At 42.7% G+C, this 23180-nt stretch overlaps 2 protein-coding genes across 5 annotated transcripts in view; one reads left to right on the forward strand and one right to left on the reverse strand.

Moving 5' to 3' along the window:
- Nucleotides 1-23180, reverse strand: part of LOC139556502 (sodium/potassium/calcium exchanger 4-like) — an 88041-nt gene that overhangs the window by 33418 nt on the left and 31443 nt on the right. The window lies entirely within an intron of this gene.
- Nucleotides 12364-23156, forward strand: LOC139556501 (uncharacterized). 4 transcript variants are annotated; one of them, XM_071370539.1, is made up of 8 exons: nucleotides 12364-18958; nucleotides 19080-19190; nucleotides 19373-19495; nucleotides 19915-19995; nucleotides 20801-20887; nucleotides 21105-21230; nucleotides 21510-21650; nucleotides 21755-23156. In XM_071370539.1, the coding sequence occupies exon 1, from the start codon at nucleotides 13253-13255 to the stop codon at nucleotides 17855-17857; it is 4605 nt and encodes a 1534-aa protein (XP_071226640.1). In that variant the 5' UTR covers nucleotides 12364-13252; the 3' UTR covers nucleotides 17858-18958; nucleotides 19080-19190; nucleotides 19373-19495; nucleotides 19915-19995; nucleotides 20801-20887; nucleotides 21105-21230; nucleotides 21510-21650; nucleotides 21755-23156. The 4 variants fall into 4 exon arrangements, with proteins under 4 accessions (XP_071226640.1, XP_071226644.1, XP_071226642.1 ...); XM_071370543.1 differs by having other exon boundaries at nucleotides 12364-18272; nucleotides 18701-18958; nucleotides 21105-21650; XM_071370541.1 differs by having other exon boundaries at nucleotides 12364-12604; nucleotides 13033-18958; nucleotides 21105-21650.

Genomic DNA, 23180 nt, shown 5'->3' on the forward strand with positions numbered 1-23180 from the left:
GAACTAGACACCATCTGCACACAGTTTGCCCTTGTACCTCCCTGCAGAGGTCAGTCCAGACATGAACACGCTTCAACAGTCGTTTCCACACGGGGATAGGCAGGGAGATCGCTAGGTTACCACTACAGCAGGCAGAGCACAGCGGCGGCAGAAGGAGGGTGCTCACGTGCTGTTTGATTAAATGTCGCGTCCCAAACCTAGCCAAAGAACTGAATCATATAGACAAGTTAATTGAGACGTTTTCTACTAGTGTAGGCTTGAGGTTTAAAAAGGTGGCACATTTGACAAGTCAGTGGATCAGTTGACGGTATTTCTGCACTGGAAAGTCTCTGCTGCGTTCTGCGCGTTGTTCCAGTTCTTTAGTGTGAAACAATGTGTCAGCGTGTGTCTCTGTGGTAACCTTGTGGGATACCTTTGAGAGTAGGCTATGTATCATTCAGTTTCAACATGAGTCAACCTTGAAATAGCCTAATGTTCTTGTTGGATTGGAATCAACATTCTTGAGCATGGTCAACAAAAATCTAAACTCAGTCTCTCACCACCTAGCCATACATAAAATAGGAATATCTGGGTAGCACCTAAATGTCCAAAATTGGCACTGATATGAATGTCAAGTGGCACACCATAGTGTAACTTCAAATCGCATGCAGTGAGTCAACTAGGCCCCATACCAGACCTGGGCAGAACATTTCTGGATTTTTTTGTATATTTGAAAATACCAACTTTTCAAATACTCATGGTAGTCGAATATAGTTTTTTATAGAGTTTCAACTAAAAAGGTAACTATTTTCTTTTTTCAAATACAGGTCTCAGAATAAAATATTATTTAAGTATTTTGAATACCTCTCAGAAAACCAATTTATATTTGAAGGTATTTGAATATATGCTAGTTATTTGAAAACAAAAATATTTATTTGACGGCTGCCAAATATTTGATGAACCAAAAACTACAACAGTTCATTGAATTAGTCTAACAATGGTTTGGAGGGCTTTCAGATATTAATCTTATAATGAAAGTAGACCACCATCATTAGAGTAAACCACTTGTGCAGCTTCAAAACGACGAACAAATATATATTCATAAATGAGTGGCATAAGATAAAATTAACACTTTACATCAAGTTCTTATACATGTGTATTAACTTTGTTGTTACATTGCTTTATAATTGCATAATAATCAAGTTATTACCTAAGTGGAATAAGGAACAGTGACTATTCCTTGTGTACAGTAGTTACAAAAACTCAGCTCATTGCTATGCATTTAAAATGCAATTACCAAAGTATTATGTAATAAATAACTCATAAAATGTTGCTCCAAAACTAATGATTAATGACAGACACAATAACAGTTTAATGTTGTGTTACTGAGAATACTAACAAAATATGTCTATTAAATTTCAGAAGGAAACAATATCCAAAAATGGCACCTTAAATTAAGTACAACCAAGGAAGGTAGAAAATCACCTTAGTTTGTATTCTGAGTAACCTATCCTTTTAAAGATGGTATAGTGCAGAGGTATTAAACTCTTACCCTATGAGGTGAGGAGCCTGCTGGTTTTCTGTTCTACCTGATAATTGCACCCACCTGGTGTCACAGGTCTAAGACATCCCTGATTAGAGGGGAACAGTTAAGAAAATGCAGTGGAACTGGCTTCACAATCCAGAGTTGAGTTTGAGGGGTATAGTGTTTGAAAAAAAGAGCACTTATGAAGTTGTTTTTGCTAAGCATCCAGCTAGCTGTTTGCAATGGATATCATAACATTAATTGCAGCTTTCAACCTTTTCAGTGGCCTGTTGAAAGAGTCATTTAGAAGTAAAGTGTTAAGCAAATCAAAATACATATTTCAGATTCTTCAAAGTATCCACCCTTTGCCATGAGGACAGCTTTGCACTCTTGGCATTCTCTCAACCAGCTTCATGAGGAATGGTTTTCCAACAATCTTGAAGGAGTTCCCACATATGCTGAACACTTGTTGGCTGCTTTTCCTTCACTCTGCGGTCCAACTCATCTCAAACCATCTCAACTGGGTTGTCGGGTGATTGTGGATGCCAGCCCATCTGATTCAGCACTCCATCACTCTCCTTGGTCAAATAGCCCTTACACAAACTGAAGGAATGTTTTGGGTCATTATCCTGTTTAAAAACAAATGATAGTCCCACTAAGCGCAAACCAGAGGGGATGAAGTATCACTGCAGAATACAGCGATACTTTCTAGGACACACGTTCCGCTAGCGGAACCCCCGCCCCACAACATTCCACTGAAAAGGCAGCACGGGAAATTCAAAAATATATTTTTTAAATATATAACTTTCACACTAACAAGTCCAATACAGCAAATGAAAGATAAACATCTTGTTAATCTACCCATCGTGTCCGATTTAAAAAATGCTTTACAGCGAAAACACAACATATGATTATGTTAGATCACCGCCAAGTCCAAAAAAAACACAGCCATTTTCCCAGCCAAAGATAGGAGTCACAAAAAGCAGAAAGAGATAAAATGAATCACTAACCTTTGATTATCTTCATCAGATGCCACTCATAGGACATCATGTTACACAATACATGTATGTTTTGTTCGATAATGTGCATATTTATATCCAAAAATCTCAGTTTACATTGGCGCCATGTTCAGAAATGCCTCCAAAATATCCGGAGAAATTGCAGAGAGCCACATCAAATAACGAGAAATACTCATCTTAAACTTTGATGAAAGATACATGTTTTACATAGAATTAAAGATACACTTGTTCTTAATGCAACCGCTGCAGGTTTTCAAAAAAACTTTACGAAAAAGCACACCATGCAATAATCTGAGAAGGCGCTCAGATATAACATTTCTCCGCCATGTTGGAGTCAACAGAAATATGAAATTACATCATAAATATTCCCTTACCTTTGATGATCTTCATCAGAATGCAGTCCCAGGAATCCTAGTTCGACAATAAATTGTTGTTTTGTTCGATAATGTCCGGTATTTATGTCCAAGTAGCTACTTTTGCTAACACGTTTAGTAAACATATCCAAACGCTCGCGCAGGTCCAGGCGAACTCGGACGAAAACTTCAAAAAGTTATATTACAGGTCGAATAAACTGGTCAAACTAAGTAGAGAATCAATCTTCAGGATGTTGTTATCATACATATCCAAACACGTTCCAATCGGATAATTCCTTCCTGTCTGTAGAAGTAATGGAACGCAAGGCGATATCATGTGGAATGCGCATGACCAGGAACTGGCAATCTGCCAGACCACTGACTCATTCCCCTCTCATCCGGCCCCACATCACAGTATAAGCTTCATTCAACGTTCTACAGACTGTTGACATCTAGTGGAAGGCGTAGGAAGTGCAAACAGATCCATATCTTACTGGGATTTGAACAGGCGATGAGTTGAATATCGACCAGCCTCAGATTTTCCACTTCCTGTTTTGAAGTTTCCCTGCCATATGAGTTCTGTTATACTCACAGACATAATTCAAAAGGTTTTAGAAACTTCAGAGTGTTTTCTATCCAATAGTAATAATAATATGCATATATTAGCATCTGGGACAGAGTAGGAGGCAGTTCAATTTGGGCACGCTATTCATCCAAAGTGAAAATGCTGCCCCCTATCCCTAAAGTTAATGCCCTCCTTGCCTGGTCTGTGAGTTTTGGGCAGCCCTCTCTTGGCAGGTTTGTTGTGGTGCCATATTCTTTCCATTTTTTTTTATAATGCATTTATTTAATGGTGCTCCGAGGGATGTTCAAAGTTTCTGATATTTTTTTATAACCAAACCCTGATCTGTACTTCCACAACTTTGTCCCTGACCAGTTTGGAGAGCTCCTTGGTCTTCATGGTTCCACTTGCTTGGTGCTGCCCCTTGCTTAGTGGTGTTGCAGACACTGGGGCCTTTCAGAACAGGTGTATATATAATGAGGTCATGTGACAGATCATGTGACACCTAAATAAAGTCCACCTGTGTGCAATCTAACTAATTACGTGACTTCTGAAGGTAATTGGTTGCACCAGATCTTATTTAAGGGCTTCATAGCAAAGGGTGTGATGCACGCACCACTTTTCCGTTAAACAATTAATTAAAAAATGAACTTAAACAATTTGGACTATTTTGTGTATGTCCATTAAATTAAATCCAAATAAAAATCTATTTAAATTACAGGTTGTAATGCAACAAAATAGGAAAAACGCCAAGGGGGATGAATACATTTGCAAGGCACAGTTGAAGGCGGCCAATCCAAAAAAAGTACTTTCCACAAAGCATAGCTAAAACTATAGTTATCCCAAGTCTGCCCAGTAAACATTTGGACTAAAACGTTTCCTAAACCATTGTGCAGTGTCTCCACAAATCCTGTGTAACATTTATTGTACAGAAAAAAAACCTGTGTGTCACAACGCCAAATTCGTTTCACATCAGTTGCACAACTTGAGTATGTACAGGGTCCCAGACCAAAGACTACTCATGCAAATCAATTTCAGCTGGAAGACCTTTGTGTTGTCATAACAAACCACAAAGTAGTTGGCTAAAAGAGACACTATCTTAGTGACATATAGAACACATGCAAGGTTAAAAGAGTATGGTTCCCTTAAATAATATGTTAACTTATATCATATTACTTTACATGCCAACAATAGTAGCAGTTCCTGTGGTCACAGTTGTGTTACATCACTGGAGCTGAGCCATCTGACTCAGCAAAAAAATAACGCAGGATGTTTTTATGACCTTTTAACAGCCAATTAGTATGGGGTGGTAGGTAGCCTAGTGGTTGGAGCGTTGGGCCAGTACCCGAAAGGTTGCTGGATTGAATCCCTGGTAAAAATCTGTCGTTCTGCCCCTGAACAAGAAAATGCAGTGGAACTGGCTTTCCCGGTAGGCTGTCATTGCAAATAAGAATTTGTTCTTAACTGACTTGCCTAGTTTAATAAATGTAAACATATTTTTTTAAAGTAAGTCCACAAAATGAGCATTCTATTGATATATTTTTTCACAATGTCAGTCAGTGTACACATGCACTAAAATGTCTGGCATAAACAAGCAAGTCACATTCCTAAACCAAGTAAATACATCCTATGCGCAAAGGACAACAGTAGAATTACTAAAAAAGTCACTCCTCCTTCGTCGCATTTGCTTGGGATTGTTTCTTTGGGAAGGAGAGAGCGAGAGTGCGAGAGAGAGTGCGAGAGAGAGCGCGAGAGAGAGCGCGAGAGAGAGCTAACCACAAAGTCATCTAAAGAGGATAAACTACACATCTATAAATAAACCACTGGATTCTCTGTTTGGACACCTGACTAGTGGTGTCTACTTATGCAATAAATGGCAACACTTTTGTTCATCAATCTTCTCTACGCACACACATAATCAGCTCCAGGAGTAATCCACAGAGCCCAAGCAGAGGAAGTGTTGGAGGGTTTACAAGAAAAAGTCTCTGCCTGGTAGTGCTAACCACTAGGGCATCCTAAGTTTCCGAGTCATTAACCAACCAACTGATAGGTCAATAAGGTCGTTATCCAACAATCTCCTGCCGCATACTAGATCCTATAGGCCACAACTGTCTGGGCATTAGGCCTGTGATACTAGGTAGTGCTCTCCTCACCCCTACATCTCTCTTTCTCACACGCACAACATAACTGGATTTGTCAAGCTCGGACTTGACATACGGATCTTCATATGCATTAGTACATCAACATACCTGAATAGGCTACAATATGTATGTGTATAGTAGATATGTGTTCCGGAGTTCCAAATTAAGCAGCAGCAGCTGAAAAGATGAGCTCCTACAAATATTGAAATTTAAATGTTTTTTTAGAGTAAAGTACATCGGAAAAAAAAATCAAAAGAAAACTGCAAACTGAATAGGAGACCAAACAAGCAGCAAACAAAGAAGAAAGGCTTTTGAAAAAGTAAAAATGTTTCATAAAATTATACCGTTTTCTTAGCTAGCTAAGTTGTTTACCTGTTGCTAGGCAGTTGCTAGGGACATTCCTGAAAGAAGCTAGCTAGCTAACAAGGAGTGTCTAGTTGGCAGAAGAGAAGAAGGGACAAAGAGGGACAAAGTGGGACAAAATAAGGACAGAAGAAAAGGGAAAGGGGACATTAAGGTGAAGCAGTCCTCTAAAGACACAAAAGACAATAATACAAGAAACAACACTTCTATTGCCTCTCCCTCTACGATACGCACTTCCGGTTTGGTTTGGAGCGAGTAGTTGCATTCCGCTTTGCTCCACAGGTAGTATTACAGGTAGTATTACATTTCATTTCATTACAGTACAACAGTTTGATTTGTTTGATCTTAGCTGGCTACATAGCCGTCTTTGTATCCAAGATAATTGTGTAGTCTAGAGTAATTGTCGAGGTTACCTAGCCAGTTAGAGGTTACCTAGCCAGCTACACTTTCAAACAAAGTCAACAACGCAGCCACTGCTAGCTAGCCTATTTCACCAGCCAGCAGTACTATATCATTTTAGTCAATAAGATTTTTTTGCAACGTAAGCTTAACTTTCTGAACATTCGAGACGTGTAGTCCACTTGTCATTCCAATCTCCTTTGCATTAGCGTAGCCTCTTCTGTAGCCTGTCAACTATGTGTCTGTCTATCCCTGTTCTCTCCTCTCTGCACAGACCATACAAACGCTTCACACCGCGTGGCCGCTGCTACTCTAACCTGGTGGTCCCAGCGCGCACGACCCACGTGGAGTTCCAGGTCTCAGGCAGCCTCTGGAACTGCCGATCTGCGGCCAACAAGGCAGAGTTCATCTCAGCCTATGCTTCCCTCCAGTCCCTCGACTTCTTGGCACTGACGGAAACATGGATTACCACTGATAACACTGCTACTCCTACTGCTCTCTCCTCGTCTGCCCACGTGTTCTCGCACACCCCGAAAGCTTCTGGTCAGCGGGGTGGTGGCACTGGGATCCTCATCTCTCCCAAGTGGACATTCTCTCTTTCTCCCCTGACCCATCTGTCTATCGCCTCCTTTGAATTCCATGCTGTCACAGTTACCAGCCCTTTCAAGCTTAACATCCTTATCATTTATCGCCCTCCAGGTTCCCTTGGAGAGTTCATCAATGAGCTTGACGCCCTGATAAGTTCCTTTCCTGAGGATGGCTCACCTCTCACAGTTCTGGGTGACTTTAACCTCCCCACGTCTACCTTTGACTCATTCCTCTCTGCCTCCTTCTTTCCACTCCTCTCCTCTTTTGACCTCACCCTCTCACCTTCCCCCCCTACTCACAAGGCAGGCAATACGCTTGACCTCATCTTCACTAGATGCTGTTCTTCCACTAATCTCATTGCAACTCCCCTCCAAGTCTCCGACCACTACCTTGTATCCTTTTCCCTCTCATCCAACACTTCCCACACTGCCCCTACTCGGATGGTATCGCGCCGTCCCAACCTTCGCTCTCTCTCCCCCGCTACTCTCTCCTCTTCCATCCTATCATCTCTTCCCTCTGCTCAAACCTTCTCCAACCTATCTCCTGATTCTGCCTCCTCAACCCTCCTCTCCTCCCTTCCTGCATCCTTTGACTCTCTATGTCCCCTATCCTCCAGGCCGGCTCGGTCCTCCCCTCCTGCTCCGTGGCTCGACGACTCATTGCGAGCTCACAGAACAGGGCTCCGGGCAGCCGAGCGGAAATGGAGGAAAACTCGCCTCCCTGCGGACCTGGCATCCTTTCACTCCCTCCTCTCTACATTCTCCTCTTCTGTCTCTGCTGCTAAAGCCAATTTCTACCACTCTAAATTCCAAGCATCTGCCTCTAACCCTAGGAAGCTCTTTGCCACCTTCTCCTCCCTCCTGAATCCTCCTCCCCCTCCTCCCTCTCTGCTGATGACTTCGTCAACCATTTTGAAAAGAAGGTCGACGACATCCGATCCTCGTTTGCTAAGTCAAACGACACCGCTGGTTCTGCTCACACTGCCCTACCCTGTGCTTTGACCTCTTTCTCCCCTCTCTCTCCAGATGAAATCTCGCGTCTTGTGACGGCCGGCCGCCCAACAACCTGCCCGCTTGACCCTATCCCCTCCTCTCTTCTCCAGACCATTTCCGGAGACCTTCTCCCTTACCTCACCTCGCTCATCAACTCATCCTTGACCGCTGGCTACGTCCCTTCCGTCTTCAAGAGAGCGAGAGTTGCACCCCTTCTGAAAAAACCTACACTCGATCCCTCCGATGTCAACAACTACAGACCAGTATCCCTTCTTTCTTTTCTCTCCAAAACTCTTGAACGTGCCGTCCTTGGCCAGCTCTCCTGCTATCTCTCTCAGAATGACCTTCTTGATCCAAATCAGTCAGGTTTCAAGACTAGTCATTCAACTGAGACTGCTCTTCTCTGTGTCACGGAGGCGCTCCGCACTGCTAAAGCTAACTCTCTCTCCTCTGCTCTCATCCTTCTAGACCTATCGGCTGCCTTTGATACTGTGAACCATCAGATCCTCCTCTCCACCCTCTCCGAGCTGGGCATCTCCGGCGCGGCCCACGCTTGGATTGCGTCCTACCTGACAGGTCGCTCCTACCAGGTGGCGTGGCGAGAATCTGTCTCCGCACCACGTGCTCTCACCACTGGTGTCCCCCAGGGCTCTGTTCTAGGCCCTCTCCTATTCTCGCTATACACCAAGTCACTTGGCTCTGTCATATCCTCACATGGTCTCTCCTATCATTGCTATGCAGACGACACACAATTAATCTTCTCCTTTCCCCCCTCTGATAACCAGGTGGTGAATCGCATCTCTGCATGTCTGGCAGACATATCAGTGTGGATGACGGATCACCACCTCAAGCTGAACCTCGGCAAGACGGAGCTGCTCTTCCTCCCGGGGAAGGACTGCCCGTTCCATGATCTCGCCATCACGGTTGACAACTCCATTGTGTCCTCCTCCCAGAGTGCTAAGAACCTTGGCGTGATCCTGGACAACACCCTGTCGTTCTCAACTAACATCAAGGCGGTGACCCGTTCCTGTAGGTTCATGCTCTACAACATTCGCAGAGTACGACCCTGCCTCACGCAGGAAGCGGCGCAGGTCCTAATCCAGGCACTTGTCATCTCCCGTCTGGATTACTGCAACTCGCTGTTGGCTGGGCTCCCTGCCTGTGCCATTAAACCCCTACAACTCATCCAGAACGCCGCAGCCCGTCTGGTGTTCAACTTTCCCAAGTTCTCTCACGTCACCCCGCTCCTCCGCTCTCTCCACTGGCTTCCAGTTGAAGCTCGCATCCGCTACAAGACCATGGTGCTTGCCTACGGAGCTGTGAGGGGAACGGCACCTCCGTACCTTCAGGCTCTGATCAGGCCCTACACCCAAACAAGGGCACTGCGTTCATCCACCTCTGGCCTGCTCGCCTCCCTACCTCTGAGGAAGTACAGTTCCCGCTCAGCCCAGTCAAAACTGTTCGCTGCTCTGGCACCCCAATGGTGGAACAAACTCCCTCACGACGCCAGTTCAGCGGAGTCAATCACCACCTTCCGGAGACACCTGAAACCCCACCTCTTTAAGGAATACCTAGGATAAGATAAAGTAATCCTTCTAACCCCCCCCCCCCTTAAAAGAGTTAGATGCACTATTGTAAAGTGGTTGTTCCACTGGATATCATAAGGTGAATGCACCAATTTGTAAGTCGCTCTGGATAAGAGCGTCTGCTAAATGACTTAAATGTAAATGTAAATGTGCATATGGTCTGCGCTCTCTGCCAAATTTATGGGATCCAAAGATGTCCCCCCCTAGGAAACACACATGCCATGTTCTGTTACAGAATCCAATTTACGGGAGATTCAGAAACAATTATAGTAATGCATGCATTTTATGTTTTATACTGGCGCACCTTTCATAATATTCAACTGGAAAATATAAATGATTAAACCTGCAAGTAACTGATCACGAAGCAGTGACTCATTATTTGTAGATTTTTTTTAATAGATAATTACTCATTGTGTCACCAGACAGACATCATTGGCAGGCATGACATCACACACTCCTCCGTATTTATTTGGACAGCTAAGCTAACATTTTTAAATTCAGCTCTACATAAATTGTGATGAATGATTAGTGAGAAAGTTAGAGAATCATACTCCCGCAAAAATGCAAACCTCTCCGGTTATTGGTAAGAGGTTATTTCCCGGGTGGCGCAGTGGTCTAAAGCACTGCATCGCAGTGCTAGCTGCGCCACCAGAGTCTCTGGGTTCACGCCCAGGCTGGGCTGGGTTCGCACCAAGGCTCTGTCGCAGCCGGCCGCAACCGGGAGATCCGTGGGGCGACGCACAATTGGCATCGCGTCGTCCGGGTTAGGGAGGGTTTGGCCGGTAGGGATATCCTTGTCTCAGTATGTAAAAATGTAATAAAATGTATGCACTCTACTGTAAGTCGCTCTGGATAAGAGCGTCTGCTAAATGACTAAAATGTAAATGTAAAAAATGTTATTTTCTGAGGGGTATGATCTTTGACCCTCTAACGTTCTCACTCATGATTATCGATAACCATGGTCGCATCCACATTAATGTAGAAGTATCGTGAAACATTTTCTATTCTTATTTACAATAAAAGGTGACTTTTCAAATGATAATACATGATTCACCATTCCGTTCCTATTGGCAAAAATGAAAATACCCTCAAATAAAAGGTGACAAAGTTGCTGGTCAGGGTCAGGCCTCACATTGAGTATGTTGCCATGACACCCAGATACCATGTCAACAATGCAAATCCCACTGTTGGCATGTGGCAGTTGACGTACCATTCCAAGCTGTGCCTCTGTCACATTCCAACCTTCCCTCAACCTCCCCACCACATGGCTGGGTAAGCACACAGAGCTCAAGTACAGTGCCTTCAGAAGGTATTCATACCCCTTAACTTATTCCACATTTTGTTTGCGTTACAGCCTGAAATCAAAATTGATTAAATATATTTCTCACCCATCTACACACAATATCCCAAGTGAAAACATGTTTAGTAATGTTAGCAAATTTATTGAAAATGAAATAGAAATATCTCATTCACAGTTGAAATCGCTAGTTTACATACACCTTAGCCAAATACATTTAAACAATTCCTGACATTTAATCCTAGTAAAAATGTTCTGTCTTAGGTCAGTTGGCCCATTCCTCCTGACAGAGCTGGTGTAACTGAGTCAGGTTTGTAGGCCTCCTTGCTCGCACACACTTTTTCAGTTCTGCCCATAAATTTTCTATGGGGTTGAGGTCAGGGCTTTGTGATGGCCACTCCAATTCCTTGACTTTGTTGCCCTTGAGCCACAACTTTGGAAGTATGCTTGGGATCATTGTCCATTTGGAAGACACAGTTGCGACCAAGCTTTAACTTCCTGACTGATGTCTTGAGATGTTTCTTCAATATATCCACATAATTTTCCTACCTCATGATGCAATCTATTTTGTGAGGTGCACCAGTCCCTCCTGCAGCAAAGCACCCTCACAACATGATACTGCCACCCCCGTGCTTCACGGTTGGGATGGTGTTCTTCGGCTTGCAAGCCTCCCCTTTTTCCTCCAAACATAACGATGGTCATTATAGCCAAACAGTTCTATTTTTGTCAGACCAGAGGACATTTCTCCAAAAAGTACAATCTTTGTCCCCATGTGCAGTTGCAAACCGTAGTCTGGCTTTTTTATTGCGGTTTTGGAGCAGTGGCTTCTTCCTTGCTGAGCGGCCTTTCAGGTTATGTCGATATAGGACTCGTTTTACTATGATACAGATAATTTTGTACCTGTTTCCTCCAGCATCTTCACAAGGTCCTTTGCGGTTATTCTGGGATTTATTTGCACTTTTCGCATCAAAGTACGTTAAATCTCTAGGAGACAGAACGTCTCCTTCCTGAGCGGTATGACGGCTGAGTCGTCCCATGGTGTTTATACTTTCGTACTATTGTTTGTACAGATGAGCGTGGTACCTTCAGACGTTTGGAAATTGCTCACAAGGATGAACCAGACTTGTGGAGGTCTACAATTTTTTTTCTGAGGTCTTGGCTGATTTCTTTTGATTTTTCTATGATGTCAAGCAAAGAAGCACTTAGTTTGAAGGTAGGCCTTGAAATACATCTACAATACATCTACAGGTAAACCTCCAATTGACTCAAATTATGTCAATTAGCCTATCAGAAGCTTCTAAAGCCATAACATTATTTTCTGGAATTTTCCAAGCTGTTTAAAAAGGCACAGTCAACTTAGTGTATGTAAACTTCAGACCCACTGGAATTGTGACAGTGAATTACAAGTGAAATAATCTGTCTGTAAACAATTGTTGGAGAAATTACTTAGGACATCTACTTTGTGCATGACACAACTGACTTGCCAAAACTATAGTTGTTAACAAGAAATTTGTGGAGTGGTTGAAAAACTAGTTTTAATGACACCAACCTAAGTGTATGTGTGCTGCCATCCTGTTAGAAGGTAACAGATTATTTTATTACAATAGTTAAAATGGATTTTCATTGTGTTCCATGATGTTATTTGCCCCCTAGTGGAGCTTTCTGGTACTTAGAGTGTACACAAACAGGAAGTAGAGAATTCGTTCTGCACGCTTAGAAGCAGCTAAAAACAACGCTACGGTGCAGGTCTTTCAGTGTAGTTATTTCTTGTCACGCTTCAGCCTTGGAAAATATTTGTTTGTAAGTTCGATTCAAGCATTTAGCTAATGATGATAATCTTGTTATTGATAGAGTTTCTTACATATCAATGTTGGTTGGTTGCATTTACTCACAAATTGCAATGCCTTTCATGTATGATGTTAGCTGTATTACTTTGCTCGTGCGTCATGCAAACGAATTGTAAAATATACAATACTGTATTTTTGTTACTGTTTCTAGTGTAATATGCCTTGTTATTCTACATAGATGGTTGTACATTATTAGAGTAATGAAAGGAGTTAGTCAATTACCATATGAGAAAGCAATTAGCTATATGGTTTGGCATCATGCCAGATGCATGGTACCGTAGCACGTGCTTTGTATTCATGCAACTTCAAATGTATAATGTACAGCTACAGTATGTTGGTGTGAATTGAATACTAAAGTATATTCTTTTCTGTGTTTTGCAGTTTTACAACATAAACGTTTACAATATATTCATTCAAGAAAAGTTACGCCTTGGGAGTTTTATTGAAGACTTAGTTGTTAGCTATCTGTCTAGTTTTGCATGGGAACGCAACTCAAGGGCAGAATAGTAAAAAAACATCATCACGGCGGGCTCAAGCTCAAGAATAACCACACACGGTGGTTTTGTTTCTACATTCATCAGCCAACAAAGCCTCTGTTCCTATGGAAGACCAGCAGTCTACGGTACAACAACCAGAGCCAAGAGTTCGACAGAGAGAGATGGAGGAGCCTCTTCAGCACATTGGGACCAAGTCTCAATCTACAAGATCAAGGTCATCAGAACAGTCAAGCAGATCCTCAACGGCGAGTTCTGCAGCCATCAAAGCACGCGCCAAGGCAGACGCAGCGCGTGCACAAGTCTCCTATGCTGAGAAGGAAGCTTCTGTGATGAAACAAAAGGCAGAAATAGAGGCCAGCTTGTTGAAGCAAAAAGCTGACCTCGAGGCAAGTTTATATGTTCTCCAATTTGAGAGAACAGCTGCTGCTGCGTTGGCTGAAGCTGCAGCCTTTGAAGAAGCTGTAGGATCAGAACGCAGAGAACTTCACAAAGAACTAGACACAGGGACACAGCCCTTAAGTCCAGTCCAGCGTACCTGTGAGTATGTGCAACAACATGCTAGGCCCTACTTTGCTGAACTTCCATTTGAAGTGGAGAAACAAGAGCTTAGTGTTGACCCAGCTACATACTATAATCCAGAAAGTAGCAAACAACAGAACATGAGCAGAGACTCTCCGTTCAAAAGAAATGAACAGCAGCATGGTGTAAATGGAAAACAAGCCCACTTCCAGTCACACACACAAAGCGTCCCTGAGTCACAAGTGGCACCAGACCTCATCAAGTACCTCCTACGCCGTGAGATGGTGAGTTCCGGACTCCTGAAGTTTGATGATCGCCCTGAAAATTATTGGGCATGGAAAGCATCCTTTCTCAATGCGATCAGAGACTTGAATTTATCAGCCAGGGAAGAGTTAGATCTAATTACCAAGTGGCTAGGGGCAGAGTCGTCTGAGCAAGCAAACAGAATTAGATCTGTCCATATTTTCAACGCAACAGCAGGGCTTAACATGGTCTGGCAACGACTAGAAGAGTGCTATGGTACACCTGAAGTGATCGAGAATGCACTGTTGAAGAAAATTGATGATTTTCCAAAACTGGCTAACAAAGACAATCACAAACTAAGAGAACTAGGTGACATTCTTCTCGAACTGGAGTGTGCTAAAGTAGAAGGGTACCTTCCAGGCCTCGCTTATCTGGACACATCTCGGGGGGTAAACCCTATAGTAGAGAAACTACCATTCAGTTTACAAGAAAAATGGATTGCGCAGGGATCCAAATACAAGGAGGACTATCGGGTAGCATTCCCACCATTCTCGTTCTTCTCGAGATTCATCAGGAACCAGGCGAAAACTAGAAACGACCCCAGTTTCACCCTCTACACCGCAACTAACCAGGTGTCTATGAAAAGTGAGAAACCTGCCAGGTACAGCAGCAAGACACCTGTGACTGTATACAAAACCGATGTGTCATCTGAGCCCTCAGACCACCAAACCAAACCCAGTAAGACAAAGATTGAAAACCCTGACCATCACTGCCCGATACATAACAAACCTCATCCTCTTAAAAAGTGTCGTGGGTTTAGGTACAAAACTCTAGATGAGCGCAAATCATATCTCAAAGAGAATGGAATTTGTTTCCGATGTTGTGGGTCAACTCAGCACAGAGCTAAAGACTGTAAGGTGTCAATCAAGTGCTCAGAGTGCGACAGCGACAGACATCTTGCTGCTCTGCATCCAGGTCCAGCCCCTTCAAATACAGACACTGCTACAGCAGAGAAAGAGCATGGCGGGGAGCAAGGTGACGATGCTCTTCTATCTGTCACCTCAAAGTGTACGGAGATCTGTGGTGAGGCAGTTAATCCAAGATCATGTTCAAAAATATGCCTAGTTAAAGCTTATCCGGCTGGGAAAAGAGAGAAAGCTGTCAAAATGTATGTAGTGCTTGATGAACAGAGTAACAAATCTCTGGCCAAGACAGAGTTTTTCAATCTCTTCAACATCAATGACAACTCTGCTCCATACACCATGAAGACCTGTTCTGGGGTAACAGAGACTTCAGGCAGGAGAGCCGTCAACTTCATGGTGGAGTCTATAGACGGACACATGCAGCTATCTCTCCCTACTCTGATAGAGTGTGATATGATGCCAGACGATAGGACGGAGATTCCCTCCCCCGACATTGCGTATCATCATCCCCATCTGCAACCAGTTATGGACAAAATTCCAGCTGTGGACCCAGACGCTCCCATCCTCCTGCTCTTAGGACGAGACATCTTAAGGGTACACAAGGTACGAGAGCAAATCAATGGGCCCCACGACACTCCTTATGCACAGCGACTCGACCTCGGGTGGGTCATCGTGGGTGAGGTCTGTCTGGGAACGGCTCACCGACCAGCCAATGTTAACGTGTTCAGGACAAACATACTTCAGAATGGTCGCACATCCTATCTGAGCCCTTGCCCTGACATCATCCAGGTAAAAGAGAACTACAACAGTGTAGCTCAGAAACACATCTCTCCCTCTACAATGCACTCGAGAGATCCAAACACAACTGTGAACACAGACAACCTGGGATGTTCCGTGTTCGACAAAACACAAGACGATGATAAACCAGCACCATCAGTGGAGGACAAAGCCTTTTTGGACATTATGGACAAACAGGTTTTCCAGGATGATGGAAACAACTGGGTGGCTCCACTACCTTTTCGCCCCACTCGACGTCGCCTTCCTAATAACAGGGAGCAGGCCATAAACCGTCTCACATCACTTCGCAGGACTTTAGACAAAAAGCCTGACATGAAGCGTCATTTTATTGACTTCATGCAAAAGATGCTGGATAACGACCAAGCCGAACCTTCACCGCCACTAGAGGGAGACAAAGAATGTTGGTATCTACCCATATTTGGTGTTTACCATCCACAAAAGCCTGAACAAATAAGAGTAGTATTTGACTCCAGTGCTAAGTGTCAAGGCGTGTCACTTAACGATGTTCTGCTCAGTGGTCCAGACTTAAACAACACACTCTTGGGTGTCCTAATGCGCTTCCGCAAGGATTGCATTGCACTAACAGCAGATGTGCAACAAATGTTTTACTGTTTTGGTGTACGTGAGGATCACAGAGATTACTTAAGGTTTCTCTGGTATGAAGACAACAATCCAGATAGAAACATAACTGAGTACAGGATGAAAGTCCATGTATTTGGGAACAGCCCTTCACCAGCCGTAGCCATCTACTGCATGAGACGAGCAGCGCTACAGGGTGAGAAGGAACATGGATCAGAACCCAAGCAATATGTAGTGAGGAACTTCTACGTCGATGATGGGCTGACATCAGTAGCTACAACAGAAGAAGCTATCAACATTCTAAGAAAAACACAAGCAATGTTGGCGGAGTCCAACATGAAACTACACAAGATTGCATCCAATAGCAAAACAGTTATGGAAGCCTTCCCTATGGAGGACCGTGCAAAAGACTTAAAAGATCTGGACCTAGGAGTGGATCCTCTCCCCTTTCAACGGAGTCTGGGACTTTCCTGGAACCTGGAAACAGACAGCTTCTCATTCCAGGTGTCCCACAATGAGAAGCCTTTTACGCGGAGAGGCATCCTGTCCACAGTGAATAGTCTTTATGACCCCCTTGGGTTCGTGGCTCCAATAACAATGCAAGGTAAAGCCTTAATCAGAGAACTCTCTTCTGATCAGAGTGAGTGGGATGCCCCTCTTCCCCCAGAAAAAGAAGAGAAATGGAAAATGTGGAAGGATTCTTTGATGGAGTTGGAACATATGTATATTCAGCGGACCTACATCCCAGTCTCCTTGTCTACCACTCAAAGAAGAGAGCTACACATCTTCTCGGATGCCTCTACAGTAGCCATAGGAGCGGTAGCCTACCTGAGAGTTATTGACTCGGAAGGTCAATGCCATGTTGGATTTGTCATGGGGAAATCAAAATTGGCCCCTCGTCCGGCCCACACTATCCCACGCCTAGAACTGTGTGCGGCTTTGCTAGCTGTTGAGATGTATGAACTGATCAGAGACGAAATTGACATTGATGTAAATGTGGCCAAGTTCTACACAGACAGTAAGATAGTTCTCGGTTACATCCGCAATGTCACCAAAAGATTCTATGTGTATGTTGCCAATAGGGTAACTCGCATCAGGAAGTCTACCCATCCAGATCAGTGGTGTTATGTAAACACTGACAGCAATCCAGCAGACCATGCAACCAGGCCTATACTTGCTGCGCTCTTAAAGTACACCAGTTGGTTCTCAGGTCCACCTTTCCTGACCCAAACAAACTCAAGTGAGCCTGAGAACATAAATTTTGACCTTGTAGAGCCTCACGCAGACGCAGAGATTCGACCAGACGTCACTGTCTTCGCCTCTAAGGTTTCTGGAGCTCAACTCGGCTCTCATCGCTTTGAGAGGTTCTCAAGCTGGAAAGCTCTCAATCGAGCCACAGCACGACTCATTCATGTTGCCAGATCCTTCCATGAAGGTGCGGACAACACCAGCTGCAGAGGCTGGCATGACTGTAATAAACCATGCGGTACAAGTGAGTTGTCACAAGCCAAAACAGCAATCATTCACTGTGTGCAACATGAAGCCTTCAGAGAAGAATTCAAATGCCTTGAAAAAGGAAAAGAGTTCCCAAAACAAAGTACACTCAAAAAACCTTTCCCAGTACTGACAAAAAGGTTAGGAAAGTAGAACTAAACATTGTCAAGCAAGGAGCTGCTAAGGTGTTTCTGAGACCAATCTCAGAGATTGTTGTTCTTCTTTCTGAAGCATCCTAGAGACAAAAGATAATAATAGAAAGGACATTATTTGTTTCTTGATATGTTTTATTTCATAGTGGCACAATTTCATTATACCAGGCGGGGAGTGTGCTGCCATCCTGTTAGAAGGTAACAGATTATTTTATTACAATAGTTAAAATGGATTTTCATTGTGTTCCATGATGTTATTTGCCCCCTAGTGGAGCTTTCTGGTACTTAGAGTGTACACAAACAGGAAGTAGAGAATTCGTTCTGCACGCTTAGAAGCAGCTAAAAACAACGCTACGGTGCAGGTCTTTCAGTGTAGTTATTTCTTGTCACGCTTCAGCCTTGGAAAATATTTGTTTGTAAGTTCGATTCAAGCATTTAGCTAATGATGATAATCTTGTTATTGATAGAGTTTCTTACATATCAATGTTGGTTGGTTGCATTTACTCACAAATTGCAATGCCTTTCATGTATGATGTTAGCTGTATTACTTTGCTCGTGCGTCATGCAAACGAATTGTAAAATATACAATACTGTATTTTTGTTACTGTTTCTAGTGTAATATGCCTTGTTATTCTACATAGATGGTTGTACATTATTAGAGTAATGAAAGGAGTTAGTCAATTACCATATGAGAAAGCAATTAGCTATATGGTTTGGCATCATGCCAGATGCATGGTACCGTAGCACGTGCTTTGTATTCATGCAACTTCAAATGTATAATGTACAGCTACAGTATGTTGGTGTGAATTGAATACTAAAGTATATTCTTTTCTGTGTTTTGCAGTTTTACAACATAAACGTTTACAATATATTCATTCAAGAAAAGTTACGCCTTGGGAGTTTTATTGAAGACTTAGTTGTTAGCTATCTGTCTAGTTTTGCATGGGAACGCAACTCAAGGGCAGAATAGTATGTAAACTTCCGACTTCAACTGTACATAAGTACTCACACCCCTAAGTCAATATTTTGTAGAAAACCTTTGGCGGCGATTACAGCTTTGTCGTCTTGGGTATGTCGATCAGCTCTACACAAGATTGATAAGGTAAGTAAATGCATGTATTGTTCCTCAAATGTAGCCCATATATTCTTTCTTTTTAACAATTAGATCTTTCATTGATTTAAACTAATTGCTAGCTCATCTGTTTTCCTTTCTCTCTTTCTAGAGGCAATCAGTTACAAGGCAAAAATTGATTTAGGCATTCAATCAAACTGAGGACAGAGAAATGTGTGTGCACCAGACAGGTCAAGGCTTCTTGCATGCATGGTTTTGACATGTAAGTTACACCAAAAAATGTTGGGTTGTTTGGATGACCCAATTGCTGGGTTGCAGGCATTGGGTCAATAGTTGGGTTGTTTTATGTAAATACAGCAAGGTTGGATTGTTGGTGCTGGGTTATTACGAAGGTTGGGTTATGGATATTTGACCCCGCTGATGGGTTAATTTTCCCACCACCAGCACGTGAAGTCCACCAGAATACTTGGAAGTATTCTAGTTCTAGCTAGTGCGACAGTGACTGACGAGTGGAAAACGGCTAACTTTATTTAGACAGACTGAAGGTGTTTTGGCTTACTGAAAACGGTAAGTAACAAACGTTACGAATTATGTATTTGATGGTCATTCAGGTTCAATAGGTTATCCTATGATAATTAGGTAGCAAGCTAACATTATCTTGAGCGTTTCATTTTCTGTGCTAATATCTCTGGCTGTGGTAACATTAGCTAGCTAGCTAACATTAGCCTCGTGACCATGCTCGCGACGAAGTGTTGTCGCAGAATATAACTAAATTAACCTTTTTTGTCGGCGTTTGGCTAGCTAACTATGTCAGTGTATAACGGTAGTTATCTAAAGTTATTACCTACCTTAGTGTGACACTTCTGAAGTTGAGGATGGATGCAAATTCTAACGTTAGAGTTTACCTTAAATTTGATGTAGTCAAGTTAGAGCCAGCTAGCTAAACTATGTTTCTAACATTTCTTGATGTCTCTCCTTAAATACAGAGGTCAATGCTAATGAATGGACAGCTTTGTAAAGATACACCGAATGAGGGAACCAGGCACCTTTGATTCCAAAGTTTGAAGGTAAGTAAAACTGAGTAATTCCTTTTTGAGAGTGAAGACAGAGCTTTGGGGGGAGAAAAACAGATTTATATTGACCCTGTGTAAAACAGCATTCTTCCACATTGTCATCGCTAACCTATAATAGAACCTTAATAGATACTAGAAAGACTTAACTTCACCAGAGCCTCTTACAACCAATCAGACACTTTAGGACTAGATGCATTACATGCACAGATACCATAGTCTATTCTGTCACAGTGACCAACCTGACACACATCACAGGCGAGGAGCAGCTCATGGGCACTTAGGGGTAAAGTGTCTTGCTCAAGGGCACAACGGCAGTATTTAGTATACAGAAATATTGTAGCTAGTAACCCTCTGGCTGACGGATCACGCTCTGCAGATTTCCCCGCAGGCAGCTCGGGGTTTCAAATATTGGCCTGCCTTTCTAACCTCGAAGCTAATGCAGCCCCTATTCATTTTGCTCTTTCCGCACTCCTTTGCCTTTGTTCAATCATTTGACCTGGCTTATCAACCATTCCCTCAAAGTATTTCATTTAGAAATATGGGTGAACTATCCCTTAAAATATCCCCCCTAGCGGTTAAGAGCGTTGGGTCAGTAACTGATAGGTTGCTGGTTCAAATCCCCAAACCAGCAAGGCAGTTAACCCCCAACAACAACTGCTCCCTGGGTGCCAAAGACGTGGATGTCGATTTAAAGCTGTTTCAGAGGGGTTGGGTTGAATGCGGAAGACACATTTTGGTTTAATGCATTCAGTTGTGCAACTGATTAGGTATCCCCTTTCCCTTTTACCCTCGTTTGCAGCGGAGGAGATGGAGCAGGAAAGCCTCTTGCTTTGGATGACTTGACTATGGCCTGAAGTTAAAGAAGAACATAAATACCTTACAAGCAGTGAGTGTTCTGTAAACAGCACTTTTTTTTTTATACATGAGGGGAGGTCCACGGGACACACACACATGAATACATAGGACTGTGTACACACCAAGCGACATACTGAGCTTGAGCAGTAGCCGGGTCTTGCCAGGTACATGTTGAAAGATTTGGGTATTTTGAAAACAATTTTTTTAAATAAATGTATAATTAATTGAATACTTCGTGCTCACAACAGTCAAATGTGAGACGGCAGCCCACGTGACGCAACATCTGGCCGGCAAACCAGGTTGCGGAGAACCTGAAGGAGACCGCAATCGAGAGGGTTCAGTGGACCAGACCGAATGGGGCCAAGACAGTCTGAGTATCCACATTTGTTAATACAATATTTGCTCAAATATTGTGCTGTTTTTTCCTCTTAGGGTTGACACCTCTCATTGGTTGGATTTTAAAATTAGAAAACAGCATTGGGTGTGGCTACGGTGTGAACATGTGGATCTGAGCAAGTGTGATGTCATACATTTTTGTGGATATGTACTGTATGTAAATGTTAAGTTGTGTATTGTTTTTGTCAATGTATGTTTTGTTAAAAAAAAAAGTTAAATAACATATTACAGAAAAAGTCATTCATCTGTCACTACAGATTGCTCAGGACTTCTACAATTTAAACCCGGACTGCTCGGGGAAACTGACTAATAGCTGGATCGCGGTTTACAAGGAGAAAAAAAGTTCGCGTCGCCAGCCCAGAGAGAAGCAGGCCCAAGATCTTCTCTTCAAAGTGCAGGTATAGTTTGAAATGACCCTGCTGGTGGTGCCTCAGATGCTAATTTATTTATTCACTAGAAGTTATTCATTTATAAGTTATTCACTAAACATTCTTCTCTCCAGATACACAAGGTGATGTGATGGAAAATGTTATGAAGGGTGAGGGAAATTCCCATCTGACCAAAAGAGGACATGTAATGGATTGCCATGGAACGCCCCGCTGACAGCTGTCTGTAGGCATTCATAAGAGAAGTGTTTACATGGTCTGCAGCCACTGATAATAGCACAACGTGTATATAAAGATATATATGGTGCATAGGAAGTAACAACAGGAGAATCGTTGAAGATGCTCATGAGGTAATAAGGGAGATTACCGAGTGTGTTTGGGAATAGTACTAAGTGAATGTGGATGTGAGAGTTGAAAGAGTGCGTGTGAAAGAGGTGCGTGTCTGAAAGAATACCCCAACCAGTTCTGTAACCTGAGTTTATGTTATCTAGAGTTATTATATATGTATAGGAAGTAGCGGCAAGCTAGTCTTAGGAGAAGGCTGTGAGGGCAGGAGTGAGGGCAGGAGGCCCCACTGACAATTGTCTGTGGGTATTCATAAGAAGTGTCTACGTGGTCTGAGAACCACTGGAACCGTTGAAGATACATGTGGTGAATACCTAAGAAGTGTGTATGTGTGTCTGCAGCCACTACTAATAGAACATGTGTAACGATAGACTACGTGGTCTGAGAACCACTGATAATAGCACAAGGTGTTATTGTAGGCATTTAGAGTCGTTGATGCACATGAGTGGTGTGGATGTCTGTAGGCATTTATGATCTATAACATTATAAAGGGATTCTGTATAGAGATATGAAAGAAGAGGACTATTCCCAAATATGCTGTTAAATAGAACACTAGAGTGTTTAAATATTTAAACCCCTGTATGAATACAACACTGGTGTAGAGGAGGAATTTGTGATGTAACACTAATGTATAGTGGGTTACTAGAGATAAAGTAACATAATATTGATTATAATGGGTTACTAGAGATCTGATGAAAAATACAATTATAATATACAATTTGCACACCCACACGTATGTAAGTTGTGTAAAAAGTATTCTGAGAAATGTTCAGAGCGGTCCCTTTATTGATAAAGACAAGGTTAAAGCATTGTACGGCACTTGACTTACCCCTAACCAATAAAACTATAAACATCCCTAACCAATAAAACTATAAACACTGATGAGATTTCCTCCATCCTGGTAATATATTTTGAAATAAACCCCATACCCTGTTAAATAGACCCAATGATTTTCTGTATTCACCTACTCAACCATTTAACTTGCTAGGTAGAGACTTATTATGGACAGAGCACAATGCCATCTACAGGGGACTGATAGACAGTGCCAGCTCAGTTAATACATATAGATCCCTCCAAAGTATTACGTATGAATGTTAAAATAGTAGTCATTTAATAAATATTGAAGCAGAAAGTGAATATCCAACAGAGATTGGTAATAAAAAATTATCACAACCTTGTATCATGTCGTCATTCTGA

Source organism: Salvelinus alpinus, chromosome 27, assembly GCF_045679555.1.
Source record: "Salvelinus alpinus chromosome 27, SLU_Salpinus.1, whole genome shotgun sequence".
NCBI classification, from domain to species: domain Eukaryota; kingdom Metazoa; phylum Chordata; class Actinopteri; order Salmoniformes; family Salmonidae; genus Salvelinus; species Salvelinus alpinus.